At 36.0% G+C, this 14,514-nt stretch overlaps 3 protein-coding genes across 5 annotated transcripts; all 3 read right to left on the bottom strand.

Moving 5' to 3' along the window:
* Positions 1 to 119: 119 nt before the first annotated feature.
* cort (cortex) lies at positions 120 to 2,178 on the bottom strand. Its single transcript, XM_064692814.1, has 7 exons — positions 2,019 to 2,178; positions 1,829 to 1,957; positions 1,536 to 1,764; positions 1,292 to 1,474; positions 846 to 1,223; positions 632 to 781; positions 120 to 575 (listed from the first exon to the last, which is right to left on the bottom strand). Exons 1-7 carry the CDS (start codon positions 2,136 to 2,138, stop codon positions 316 to 318), a joined length of 1,449 nt encoding a protein of 482 aa, XP_064548884.1. The 5' UTR covers positions 2,139 to 2,178; the 3' UTR covers positions 120 to 315.
* Positions 2,179 to 2,337: 159 nt separating this feature from the next.
* On the bottom strand, positions 2,338 to 3,278 carry Nse1 (Non-SMC element 1). Its single transcript, XM_064692817.1, has one exon. The coding sequence runs from the start codon at positions 3,205 to 3,207 to the stop codon at positions 2,509 to 2,511; it is 699 nt and encodes a 232-aa protein (XP_064548887.1). The 5' UTR covers positions 3,208 to 3,278; the 3' UTR covers positions 2,338 to 2,508.
* A 783-nt stretch (positions 3,279 to 4,061) lies between these two features.
* On the bottom strand, positions 4,062 to 13,836 carry Nhe3 (Na[+]/H[+] hydrogen exchanger 3). 3 transcript variants are annotated; one of them, XM_064692770.1, is made up of 14 exons: positions 13,180 to 13,836; positions 10,828 to 10,952; positions 10,555 to 10,743; positions 10,195 to 10,484; positions 9,335 to 9,476; positions 8,940 to 9,248; positions 8,769 to 8,880; positions 8,556 to 8,709; positions 8,443 to 8,494; positions 7,039 to 7,074; positions 6,583 to 6,773; positions 6,416 to 6,524; positions 6,236 to 6,352; positions 4,062 to 4,177 (listed from the first exon to the last, which is right to left on the bottom strand). In XM_064692770.1, the coding sequence occupies exons 1-14, from the start codon at positions 13,505 to 13,507 to the stop codon at positions 4,100 to 4,102; spliced, it is 2,232 nt and encodes a 743-aa protein (XP_064548840.1). In that variant the 5' UTR covers positions 13,508 to 13,836; the 3' UTR covers positions 4,062 to 4,099. The 3 variants fall into 3 exon arrangements, with proteins under 3 accessions (XP_064548840.1, XP_064548839.1, XP_064548841.1); XM_064692769.1 differs by lacking the exon at positions 7,039 to 7,074 and having other exon boundaries at positions 4,064 to 4,177; positions 13,180 to 13,834; XM_064692771.1 differs by lacking the exons at positions 4,062 to 4,177; positions 7,039 to 7,074 and having other exon boundaries at positions 5,850 to 6,352; positions 6,583 to 6,791; positions 13,180 to 13,827.
* Positions 13,837 to 14,514: the final 678 nt, after the last annotated feature.

Here is a 14,514-nt window from a genome sequence, read left to right as displayed (position 1 = left end):
TTGTATATCTTCAATTTGCATTAGATTATCATATTCTCTTTTTTTTACTAGCATACAACATATGTCTTGCAATTTTTACGATCGGTGGATGATATTGTTAAACAAAAAAAATAATACGCTTTAAGTTGAAGAACCATGGAATTTTAGTGGAAGATTTATGAAATGAATTGGAAAAATGAATGATTAACTAATAAGTACACGTATGTTTACAATTTTGAAATAAAATAAAAACACAAAAACAGAGACAACAAATAGTTTTCTAACTTTTAAAATACCGACATAGAATTGGATAAAAAACAACAATTTGATTGGAATTTATCTAAGAGACGAATAAAGTTCTAAAGCGCTTCGCTTTGTATTCTTGCGCTCTTCCTTTTTTTCCAAGGCTTCCAGTTTGTCGGTGGGATAAAATTCCCAAACCGAGAAGGACTCATCCAGGCCAGCCGCGGCGAGCTTAGTGCCATCCGGACTCCACATCATAAACAGTGCTCCTCTGTCCTGATGCGTCAAAATATCAACAACACGGTTCAATGACGATAGCACCAAGATCTCACAGTACGCACAACCGTTTTCATCTAGAAATTGTTGCTTTTCAAATAAATGAGTTCTTCGAAATTGGCCGAAACCTTACCACGTCTATAAATGTTGACCAGCAACTCGCCCGTGATCTTACTAAAGTTGATCGAGTTGATTAAAATCTTCTCATCCCCCCGCTGATAATAAGCAACAATTTCCCGGCGCGGCACATGGAATATGTAAATCGATGACCGTCGTTTTTCCGCTGCAAAAAGGGTTTCCATTTTCAGATTATAATATCAAATTATTTTAAATACGTATCTACTCACAAATGGCCAACTCCTTGGCCAGCCATGGATGCCAGTCAAAGACAATGCCGCCCGCCTTGGCACCCAAGCGCAAGATCACCTTATATAGCGAGCCATCGAATATGTATATATGTCCCTGGACATCGGCTGTGGCCAAGTAGCGTCTCGTCGGCGAGAAACGCATGCAGCAGATTTTATTCGTATGCTTACGCAAAACGTGCTCTATGGTCATCGTCAGGAAGTTCAGTACCACAATTAAGCCGCATTTCGTGCCGCAGACAATCTCATCTTTCGCCTCCATCCATTCAATGCAACATATCGACTCGAAAGATCTTGGCAGATATTTGCCATCGGCTACTAGAAACTCGTTTCGTGACTGCACTAGCCAAAGCTCTAAAACTGAAGGGCAAACATTTTTAAGGACACACATTGAGTATTATAAATCAGTTGATCTATTGATCACCTACCTGGATTTTCACCATCCATACAGCCAATGGCAAGGTATCTGCCATTTGGCGAATATTTTAGGGCACTTGTCCGCTCCACATTGAATATCATGCTGGTATCATTCTGATTGCGCCAGATGATCAGGTTTTCGCCAAACGAGAGGGCCATTTGACCGTTAGTCGACCAGTCCATCATATTATGATCTAAAATGGAAATAGGTGAGTTATGTGCTCAAACTGAGTCGAATACTTTTTGTCTATATACCGAAGGATGTGCACAGCTCGGGCATTTCGTTGGTGGCCGTGGGAAACGCCATCGGGCGGATGCGTGGCTTGCAGGGCCAATCTCCGTCGATTTTCGGTTTGCGCGCCTTGGAGTATTTACTTTGCATATTGCTGAACTGGAGCAAGCGACCCTCTTGTACATTGAATACATTATTTATGGCAGACACGAAGCTGCCCTGCCGCCAATAGCTCGATGATTGTGTTAGATTCTAAAAATAAAAATAGGCAAAACAGATGTTAAGGCAAATACTTTTGCTATATCCAAGTGCCCACCATTTTCAGAAGATCCTGCTCTTTCGTCTTGCCCAGATATTTCAGATTGTAATCAATGCTCTCAGACTTGAAGCGTTTGGGTATAAATCGATCGCCAAAGGTGAATTCCGGGCTGGTTCTTCGCTTGTTCTAGTTAAAGAATTGCAATTAAAAGTTATGTTTTATCTGAATCGTTTACCTGTTATTGCACCTGGTAGACTTCATGTTGCCAGTCGAGACGACGCCCTTTCACAAAGGAGCGCACGTCTTTTTGGTCCATCAGACATTTTTTACTTAAACGTTCACACACATCCATAACGAAGACTAACATTCAACTAATGCACTTTTTTCGTCAACGCCATATTTATCTTCGATTCTCTAAGTCATTGATTTGGCTGCGACTCAACTAACTGTACTCATTCTCTCCAAGTTTCTTTGAATACCCTTCCTGAGGGTATGCTGGACTTGTAAGCAAAAGGTTTACTTATTGCTTCATTCAAGTTTTCCTTTAAACTTTAAATTCATATCTATACATTATTTTTTCTTGTTTATTATAAGCGAAACAAAATTAAATTATAATAGATAACAATCTTTTGGAATTGGCAGTTAAACTTACTATTTAAAAATTTGTATTATTTTAAATTTCTTTAAACTCAACATTGTACTACCAGTTGCTCATGAAATACTCTATCTGCATATTATTATTGACTGAGCCGCGTGGCCCACTTATTGCCACAGGTCGGGCAATTGGAGCGAGTTCGCAAATACTTTCGTATGCAATCTCTATGGATTTTCCTGCCACAATCGGAGCACTTGATGTCCCAGAGCACCAGCTGCTTGCAGAGAGCACATTCCTTTATCGTATCCGCGTAGTTGGATCGCAAATAGAACTCGAACTCTACGATGCTGCGTGGACCCAAATAGAGTCGGTCGTCCGCTTCGAGGAAGTAGCCCATCTCGGTCCAGAGTTGGAGTAGTGTCTGCATGCGGAGCTTCTTGGGCGGTTTCGTAGATCCCTTAAAGTCCAAATCAGAATATGCCTCGTTCCACGCAATGTGACAATCCTCCTGCTGACCCAATTTGTCCAATAAATTCGAAAAATACAGGCATTCCTCAGCTGTGAGTCCCGGATGATTCTGTTTATCGGGCGTCGCGTCCGTTATGGCAAACACCAAATACTCCTTGCCCGTTATGGGATGTTTCATAAAGGTCAACGACTGACTGAGCTCCCTTATAGTTCCTTCGATATCCTTAACGAATTCGTGCAGAGCCTCAACATTCGCGGGTTTTGTAACTTTATGATGCTCGCAGAGCGGAATTAATATCTTATCAATTTGATCGTGATCAAGGCAGCTGTGATTTAAGCAGGCGCGTAAAAATGCTCGCTTTACCATATCCATTTTGCCTTTTAACAAATAGTTTTCTACTTTGTTAACATTAAAAGATTGTTAAATTTGCAGACTACATAAATAAAGCGACGCGCCTAGCGAGGGCTGCAATAGTATCGATATGCAACTAGTATGCTGACTAGGGAGCAAAATTTATCACATAGGTTCGTTAACATGTTTCTTTGTTATTAACAATCAAATTATTAAATATTATCAAATATTAAATAAAAGGTTTTTGTGGTAATTGTCTTTTAAAAATTCTATAATATATTTCTTTCGCTTTACAGCAAAAAAGCACCGCATAACGTTTTTATTGACAACTCTAGAAGGGAGGTTCGTACCAAGCTTAAAACGATAAGTAACTATCGATATATGGTCACCTATTGCGTTACGATGGCGGCAAGTTTGAAATAAGACCAGAAATTGGAAATACTTGAAAATTCATGGAAACATACCACATTTCAAAATTTTTATAAAAACAAGCACTTCATAGTCGTTTATTTTTTTTTATTGATTTGAAACTTACAAATTAATAGCACAACAATTAATATTTTCAATGTCTATAAGTTTTCATTAAATAAAATCATGTATGCATTAATAAAGTGTTCAATAGACAGAATATTGAATATTAATACCGAATATCCTTACATTTGTGTATTTTTATCGTGCAAACACCGCGAATTACACATTTAATATACATGAACAAAATATATATGATAATGTATTGCAAAATTTTGTATAATTTTAAAACGCAAATACATATCTAAAGCAGTTTCAAATATATTTATTTACACTAATTATTGTTCGGCAATTTCGAAAGCATTATCTATGTTTTAATAGTATGTCAATAGAAATGTAAAACTACGGTTAAAAAAAAGAACAGAAGGGGTTTTTTCTATAGTTCCTATAACTTCTTGCCATAAAATCCTAATAGCCTGATTCTCGTTGATACCGGACTTTGAACATGCTCCAGGATTTCCATCTAAATATTTGTGTTTTGGTACGATACGATTTTGAAGAACAGTTTTATAATTTTTAAAATGTATAAATATTTGATTTTCAGTTGCAATTAAATGTAGCAGCGGTTTCAAATAAAAAGAAAGGGAATATAATAAAGCTATGAGTATTTTATTTTATATTAAAATTTTACACATTTGCAATTTTGTGTTTCCATGTTAATTACAGCTTAGGGTAAAATTATATATATATCCCTTCATGGAAAAAGAAAAATAATTATTCTAGGTAATTAAATAATATAAACAATTATGTGAATAAATTTGAAAACACCTTAATCACAAGAATCAATATTAAACTTTTAACAAAATGATCAATAAACTAAATCATAGACTTTTTTTTCACTTTTAACAAAATGATCATTAAACTAACTCATAGACTGATAACTAGAATCCAAATCACAATGTCTTAAGAACTAAAAGAAAATTCCAAAATAAAAATCTAATTTGTACGCATTAAATTTTTCATTTTAAATGAGACCAATTGCATAAATATGTATGTAGCAACAAATCAACTTAGATATGAACATTTCCATGTTCGCCTGTAACCTATAAGAAGAAATTTATAAAATAAATTCCAAGATAAATAACATGTAAGAAAACAAAATAATTGTCGTTAACGTTAACTGAAACTAAGCTTGCATACAAAAATAGATAAATAGAAGAATGTAAGCAAAATAAATGAAAATGAACTTATAATTGTATACTTACATGGTTAGTCGCATGTTAGGTTCTAAGAAATTAGATTGTGAGATACATAAACATAAATAATAATTATAAAGTACAAAAAAAGCCTCTTCAATATTGTGCGAGTGCCTTAAAAAGCTACCAATACTTATAAATTCCCAAGCAGCCAACCTAAAGGTAATTGGGAAATACCCTTAAACCGGATTTTTCTAATATATTTGTGCGATCGGACAGGCCGACAACATATTATTATTATCACGGGGTGTTACCAAGTCTTGTTGTTTGCTTAGTTCTCAGTAATGTTCGTAAAATAAATCAATTTAAAAACAAATAAAAAATGGACAAATTGCAAAAGCAAAATAATCGAAATATTTGAATAATAATCGAAATTTGAATAATAGACGAATTTGTTTCATTTGTTCTGTTAAATTCGATTTCGGGTTAATAAATACGTTTCGTTTTCGAGAGATTACATAAAATTATTAGTAACCAAGCTGAGTTCGTTTGCAATGTGATTAGTTTCATTTAATATATTTGACTATTGTTTTAATATGTTTAGTTTATGCAATCGTTATGGTATTGGATAAGTATGTGTGGTTGTTGTTTCAGTTGGAGGAGCAGATGGTAACCGTTAAACGTAATAATTAAATGGTTAAAAGTCCGCATGAGTTGTTTATTTGTTAGATGATTTGAGGAAAGATAGAAAGAAAGATGCCGCAGCAAATAAATAAATTATTATTTTCGCTGAGGAAGTTGTTACATTTTGCATTTTGTTTGTTTTGTATGTACTTATATATTTTGGTTAGCCATGCAGTTAAACAGTATGTAATATTAACAAAAATAATATACAATAAATATATATTAAGACTAGAAATCGCTTGGCCTATTTAAATAATACATAATTATTTAATTATAATTGAACAACACAATAATAATGGGAGACAAAATAAAAAATTGTGTTTTTAAAACGTTTCTTGTTTGGTTGTTTGTACAAAATTAACAGTTAAATCATTATAATTAAAAAGTTAACGAATCACAATTTTGTTATGCTACATAAGCAATACATACATATATATAAATATATATATGTATATATTTTTATGCATAGTAAGTAATTGTTGCAGTTGGTAGTATAAGTTTTGATATAAATCTCGCTTATAACAATGCGTCTACTTGGCCAAAATATCTAGTTAGATATTGTTGTTCTTCGGTTTTTGTTTTGTTATTGGTTTGGTTAGTTGCTCTTTCTACATGGTATTAGTCTTTGGTTTGGTGCTTCATTCAACATTTCTGTAGCTAGCAAGTAGGTTCTGAGTATCGCCCATGTACCGAATACTTACACGATTTATCGAGTTGCGACGCCCTCCGCCGAGGCTATCCTGGCTGAGCCCATTGCCAGTATCGTTGTCAATGCAGATATCCGAGTCGGAGTCGACTCGTCGAAACTCGCTGCCATCCTGTTAAGCAAATGTGTAAAACTTAGCGCTGATTGCGACAACTATTCAGAGTCTACCACGTACCTGCGTCAGCTGCTGCGTGGTGGTCAGCAGTCTGGCAATGGGATTACAACAAACCGGCAGCGTCTCCAGCAGCGTGGGCCTGGAGTGCGTCAGCAGCGGCTTCATATATCTGCAAAATACCCAGGCTTGTACTCCTGCTCAAGAACAGTTGACTTATTGCTACTTACTTGGTGTCAAAGTTGCCCCAAATCCGCGCCAGAATCGCCTTCTCATGGCTGTTGCGTCGCCGTCCGCCTGCTGCTATTGTTGCAGTCGCCGCATTGCCGTCCAGCGGCGTATCCAGATTCGAGTCGGCGCCACTTGAAAGGCGTGTCTTGCCACGCCCACCGCCGGCGCCGGCGCCGCCACCTTCCACGTCCTGCAAATAGCCATCAGACTGAACAAATTTCAACGAGACAAAATTAGAGCTTTGTGTATGTGTATAGATGTGTTTTACTAAAAGTACCAGCACCAAAATAAAATGCTTATAAAAAACTTAACAGAACTAAAAAAAAATTGAAAAACTTAATTCTCTAAATGTGTTTGTGTGCGTGTGTGTGTATGTGCTAGTGTTATTTGCGAACAAAGGACGAGGGAGAAGCATACATTAATTTGCAATTGAATGGAATTATTTGTCAACGTACCGGAGCCGAATGTGAATTATCCATGGAATTGTAAACCTTTTTTTTTTTGGTTTGTTTTGATAGATGGAAAATGGCGTGAATTGCGCAAAATTGTACAAAATAAATAGGTTAGAGAATACGTTTTTAATGTATGACCAAAAACAGAATCAGAAATGCATTTCAAATCAAAACAAATGCCCTTCAGTTTGCGATTAAACTATTTGATAATTTTAATATGCAGAAGAGACATCTCTTTTAAAGAACAGGCCCGTTGGCCATCGGATAATTGTATATTGGATTTCGACCGATTTTAGGACTCTGAATTCCTCATATTAGCGGTTAGAGCAAAACGGGTTCTTAGATTCCAGCTAATCCCTTTCTATTCAAATAGTCGAAAATACCCTTGTGCATTGGGATCTGAAGATATATGGATTCGGTTCACGTCCTGGTTTTTACTTATTTTTACCCAATTCCTATTCGTGAGATGGTTGTTTTTACGAGAACTCAAAATTAATAACATCTTCAATGCTTTAATATGAATTTTTAAAGGATAGCTTAAATGTTGATTATATTCCATATGAAAATTACAAAATCAAACAAGTCCCTTTTTAAATAAAAGCATGTTGATCAGAAAATAAAACATTTAAAATTGATTAACAAGATTTTAATACAAGTGGGCTTTGAACCGAACCCGAAGAGGAACCGAATCATCATTTTTTAAATCGTGTAAAAAATATGTTAACAAATACACGTTATTACAATATTTATACTTTCTAATTGCGCTTTTAAATGTTTTTTGTGCCATATGAAAATTAAAAATTAATTTATTTTGATTAATAAAATTATGTAAATATTACAAGATAAATTGCAATTGAAATAATTTTAATATAATAAACTAAATTGTTGCATTTTAAATTTGAAAACGTAAACATAAAATATAGCCAAGGCGGGAAATAAAAATAGGATTTATGCATATAGAAATTAAATTTTCAAAAAAGGCCACCGATTATTACTTTTATAATTTAAAATAAGCTTATACTTTTAGATGAGGGACAAGTTCTTGAACCAAACTCGTAATTAATTAGAATCCCATATAATATCTTATTTGTGATATAATAGCCGATTTAATTTTCCCTAAGTTACAAGACAATTGAAGCCGATGCCAACCAATGATACTCTTGCAATGAAATATGCTCGAATTGAAAAATTGATTGACTCCGAATTTCGCTTCAGACCACAATACTAAGAGATAAGGACAATGAACCGGCTCAATATAGTGTTATATTAATTGTTATCCAGCTAACTAAAATACTAGCCGTGCATTCTTCAAGTTTTTTGTCAACACATTCCCCAAACCAAATTAAGTAGCTCTTATATAAAATGATATAAAATCGAGTGAACTGATTGTGGAAAGTAGATACTCACACTGTGAACCTGATAGTTATTCAATTGTTCAGTCTCATCATCGACGCCAACGCTGCAATTAAGAATTGTCTATTAAGAAATTATTGATTTTTTTATGAACCAATTGAACTCACGGTATTTTCAACCAGTTGAGAAAAAAGTTAGCCGCACCGCCCTGAATAATGACCGTAAAGATGACAATCAGCGATGTGGCTGTCAACATGGTCTGGCGCGCATCGGACACAGTATTTCGAATGGCCAAGGCAAAGGACATGGCGCCACGTAGACCTAATTAAAACAAATTGACAATTAAACACTGAGGAGATTGGAATTCCGGGCGTAAGTACCAGCAAAGAAAAGCATGTGCTGGAAATTAGATGAGATTTTTGGTTTGCGTTTAATGTTCAGCAGCCAGGACAAAGGATAGACATTAACAGCACGTCCCAGAGCGGCGCAAATCTATAAAAGAAATTAAATCTATTAGTTGACATATTAATATAATTTTGAATATTACTCACAAATGCGGTTATTATGAAGCCAGCATCGAAATGATGTTTGGGAAATGTAAACATCGAGACGCCAATGTACGAGAATATAAAGTTCTCGGCCAGAAAGTTGAGCAGCTCAAAGATCTGTTTGGTGCGCTGCCGCGAGTCCTCGGACAAATTGTTGTAGGTGTAGTGAGCCTGGCAGATGCCACAAAACAATACGGCCACCACGCCGGTCAACTCCGTGGCCTCGGCCAGCAGAAACGTGCTGTAGCTCATGAGCACAAACAGCGCCGACTCCAGCAGCGGAAAGTCACGAACGCGCGTAAACTTGGTCAAGTGTGGCAGGAGTTAAGGAAACAAAATGGATTAAGCTTATACATATAATAATTAATAATATTTGTGTTGTGTTTCAAAAAGGATATCAATGCTGTAAAACAGCCCATGACGGCGCCAATCAGCAGCGACAAGAAGAAGATACAGAAAAAGTCGCTCAGCGAGCGGAGAAACGCCGTCGTCTCAAATTCTCCACTATTCGAATAATGCTCGCCGTAGTTTTGTATTGCACTGTAAATATATATAAACGATAAAAAGTATTGTATATACTGTTGGCACATTGCAATTTCCTGCAGCGAAGCTGATAAGAATTAATTAAGTGTGGGTTCGCATTTAAAAAAACATTTTATCAGTAGCTTAAAGGAAAATATATACCCATAAAAAATGGTTAAGCAAATGAATTTTCTTGTAGTTTAAATACCATAAATTAATTAAGTGTGGGTTCGCATTTAAAAAAACATTTTATCAGTAGCTTAAAGGAAAATATATACCCATAAAAAATGGTTAAGCAAATGAATTTTCTTGTAGTTTAAATACCATACGGGCATACAGTGATTTATTTCAGCTGTAAACAACTTGATTTACTGCAAATCGTTATAATAATAATGATATATAGTGAGTCAAATATAGCTAATATATTGGAAGCATAGTTGACATAGTAATTAAGCGATAGTTCCTATAGCTGATAGATAATATATAGATCCATGTCGGCTGACAACCATATATATACTCCCTGCAGCAAAAAGACGAGTCATAAAGTACACGGACAATATATCAACGCGGCTGTTGACACTACTAGTAAGGGGTATACAATTTCGGACATTTTCGTCTATGCTTTACACATTTGATAAGACAATTGTTATTATACACACTGTACAGGAATGCGTTTCCTCTTTTAAAAACTACTTGATTTAATAAGTAGGTAAGTTCTACTTAGTAAAGAGCTTACCCGCTTAAGACAATGGCAACGGCATCGTTTAACACAGATTCGCCAAATACGAGCGCATAGAGATTAACATCGACGTGCAGATCATGGAATATGGCCAGTATGGTGAGCGGATCTGTGGGCGATATCAGCGCCCCAAAATACAGCGTATCCAGAAATGTGAAACTGCTGCTCAAGTAATTTGGCATCAGCTTAACACAGCCGTACATCACGCCACCGATGAGGAACGCCGACAAGGTAGTGCCCACAATGGCAAAAGTCAGAATGGCGCCCAAATTGCGGAAAAAGTATTTCTGCAAACAGAAAGGAAATTCGGTTAAGATAATGTTGCATATATTTGTACATTCAGTCAAATTGAAAAACCTTTTTTAAGCTGTAGCCAGCATAAAATATAATGGGCGGTAATATGATATTGAAAAAGACCTCCGGATCGAATGTGGCCTTCAAATCAATTTCATTCTCCTCGATATCGTAGACCTGTCCACGAAACACGTACGCGTATGTCTTCACACCCTCGGGCAGCTTTGTGGCGTTTGTCTGATTAACCGGATACTGAACAAAACAAAAGAAAACAAATGCAATTACAATTGACTTAAATTGCATAAGCAAACGCCGCGTGTGTGTAACTGTACTCACCTTAAACCAGAGTGTGTCCGGTGGCAATTTGGCATTATACGTGGGTATACCCTGCGGCTCCACCTGCATGTGCACCAGGGTGGTATTTGTGCCAGCATATCGTATGATGGCACCAACAATTAAACCTGCAATTGAATAGACAATTAATCAAGATAGGGATATAACGAAGTTGAAGTTGAAAATATATGAATTCTCAGCTATAAGGATGGGAAATTCAATAGATTCAATTTTTCGTCAAATCATTTTCCAATTCATTTTAAATACTTCTCAATAAATACATGCTTTACAAACTTGGAAACTTAAGTTGTCAAAATAACAGCAGATTTATTATTTATTAAAGTGGCTGAATAAAAACTGATTCACTATTTATTAAACTGGGTAAATAAAAATAGATTTTTCCTACCGAAACCTTAGATAGTAGCCCATACATTAAAAACTAGCAACTGCATATTATAACTCAAATATATGAGATATTGATAAGAAAAAAGTCAACGGGTAATTCTCAGACTCAACTGATTCGCGCATAATCGAAAGGTCCAACCAAATCGATTCAAATGTGTTTTATTTTACAGCTCTTGTCGTAAGCCTATTTAATTACTGCCTGACCTATCACAAAGCCCGTTTTTAAAATGACTAATGAATGAGCTGCCAGTCTGTTGTTGATAAGATCGTGTAGAACAACTGTGGAACACAAATACTTGACATGTTGACTCATTCTCAGTGAAAACAAGAAAATGCTTATCAGCCAGCCAAACAGTTTGCGCGTTGCCTGAACTCTTGAGTGGTATCTGCATTGTATTGTTAGATTTTATTGTTTTATTTTGGCCAGTACAAACACATTTCGTGGGCAATCAGATTTTGTCTTTTATTAGAGGTTACGCTAATTTAGATACACTGTCTAATTAGCATATTTAATTATTTTCATTGCATGCGACAAGAAAAAACAAGTAATAGCGGCTGGCATGGACAAATCACGTGGCTATATAGGAGCCTCCCTAATTAGCTTTAGAAATGTACTTGTGAAAATTACAACCGACCTGTTTGCCTAATAGGTTAGTAAGTATTTGATTTCCCGTTGGCATCGATGACACAGTTTATTCAAAAACTAAAGCTAAATGCAATAAAACGATTGAGGAAAAACCCAAATCGAACAACATATGCGATTGTGAGGTGCACAGGCAGGCACCTGTGTATATATACACATACACAGTGAGGATTCGCTAGAGTGAATTGCTTTAAACTTTTTCAATTATTTATTACTGCAAGGCAGCATGCTAAATTAAATTCACATCTAAGATCAAAAGAGCTCAATTAAATCTCTCGCATGCTGTGTTATTATTGCAGTGAATATATTAGTTTAAATTATCTATTTGTTTAGATAGTACGTTAGAAAATGTTTGATCAAAGAGCTGTAGTATGTGTATATAATTTCATATGAAATGAACATTTTCTACCCTCTTAAATATTAATGAGCTCAATATTAAAATTTCTCTTTGTGAAAAACAGTTTCTTATGAAGCATACAAATTTTTCCAAGGAACAATTATAATTCAATATTTGAACTAAATTAATAAAAAAAAAGATGCAATGAATCTGAATTCTGGCAGAAGTTGATATTTAATTAATAATAACTAAAAAATTTGCACTTTAATTTGTTTACTTGGTTTTGTAATTTGATTATTGTTCTTTTGTCACTACAATTGTTTTCATTTAAAGTGCACCAGTATACTTTATGGTAAATGATTCATAAATTTATAGCGCTATAAAGTCTGTAGGAGCTTTGATTTCAACCTTAGCGAATATGCACTGTAATAAAAATATGCACATAAATATGCATATCTTTGAGTTTTATAATGGGTCACTTGTTTTTAAGGATAAACAGAAGGTGCACTAAAGAATTTTTGCGACGTCATGTGTAATCAGAGTCTCCAAATACAGGTTCGTATATCATCAACCCGTTTATTTTGTATAATATACGGGCCTTGAAAGCTTTACTGTTCCGATTACAGAGGCGAGTTTTGTTTTTATGTTTAAGGTGCCCCTTTTTATAGAAGGGGGCTGTGCACACAAGGTGTAAAAATACCTATTCAAATGCATATACATTTATATATGTATATCTATGTGTATAAGTATGTACATGTGTAGGTGAGGCATGTTGCGAATGTAAGAAAAACCAAGAGGCGACAATAAAAGCTGCAGTTGGCAATGACAGGGTCAAAATGACGACGCGGCTGAATTGACGAGCGGCGAAAAGGGAAAATGATGAAATCAAGAATGAATGATAATTATAAAAGCCAACAAATAGCGTGCATAGATAAATAAGCAACGTTAGCTGGTCGAGTGATTCGCTTACCATAAATAACAGCCAATCCGGTCTCATGCAGCCAGGAAACGCGATGATGTTTGAATAGCCAAATGGTCAGCACCGTTAGGGCCAGCAGGAATACAAATACCAGCAAATCGAGACTTTGAATGCGATGATTGAGCGTCGCTTTCGCATCGAGCGTTATGTCCGTGTCGGCCGCACTGCAGCCAGCGATGAGGGCACAGACCGTGAGCAGCCGCAGCGAGCTTTGCCACCAGCAGCGATCCGCCAGTGGCCTCCTCACTGAGGCCGTGTGTGAGTGCATTTTGCACTTGCTGTTTGGAGGTGGAATGAAATTAATTGTACAATTGTACATTAATTGAGTTCATACAGCAGCAGCTGCTGGCAACAGCAGTCGAAAACTGAAATCGATTTTCGCGTTACGTTGTGCGCCGTAAATTGATTTGGCGCACAGCTTTTGCAGCTTGCGTTTGTGCTTGTCGGTACCTTTACACGCAGATTCGGTTGTTATTGCGGTTTTATTACATTAAAAAACAAAATAATATTTTACACAATTGATTTTGTCACAAGAAACATGTATATTTGAAATTATGCTCGCCTCTTATACACTCTTATACTACTTATAGCTACTCTGTGCAGAGCAGACAGTTTCCTTTGAAGTCTGGTGCTTGGACTGCTGCTGCTGCTCACAGCTGTTGATGTGGTTATCGATAACTAACGATGTTTCGCAAGCGATTGTCAGTGTTGTGTAACATCACAAATACCATTTTTTGCTTTTTGTTGTGGTTAGCAAATTCTATTACGTTTTGTGCAGGCATTCTCAACAGGGGAGTTAAACTGGCTCAGTTTCAAAATAAATTAAAATCAAAAACCATGAGTTTTTTAAATTTTACTTTTACTTTAACTGTCGGTTTGATTCAAGTATTGTTCTCTTTTGTATTTGGCAATAATTTGCATTATTTCCAGTTTAGCATCTATTTTGTAGTCCTCATCCAGTTGATCCAAATCTTGGGCAACAGTCATGCCATAATGATAAAAATATGATTTGTTTGCTTTCCTAGGTGTTCGCACTTCTATGATTGGGGCCTCTTTTGGTCTTTTTCTTACAGGTGACAACGGTTCTTCTTCTTCATTCTCATGCTCACTTAATGCTGGCGGATCTTCGGCTGACGGTTCTTCAGTTTTTATCGTAATATTTGGTGGCAGGCAGTCCTGTGTAGCAAGTGGATCGTCTTCAGATAGATCAAAACTACTCTCGCTTGGGTTGGGAGGTAGAATAGTGCCACATGTGCTAACTTCCGATGTAGTTTGTTGTTGCTGTGGTCGAGATGCTGGTGTGTCCAGAGCTGAACTTAGGAACGA

The sequence above is a fragment of the Drosophila montana genome, unplaced genomic scaffold (genome assembly GCF_035044405.1).
Source record: "Drosophila montana isolate Dmon_TW-CO22-7 unplaced genomic scaffold, ASM3504440v1 contig_3640_1, whole genome shotgun sequence".
In the NCBI taxonomy this organism is placed as follows: Eukaryota; Metazoa; Arthropoda; class Insecta; order Diptera; family Drosophilidae; genus Drosophila; species Drosophila montana.
This window is presented reverse-complemented; position numbering and strand designations above follow the sequence as displayed.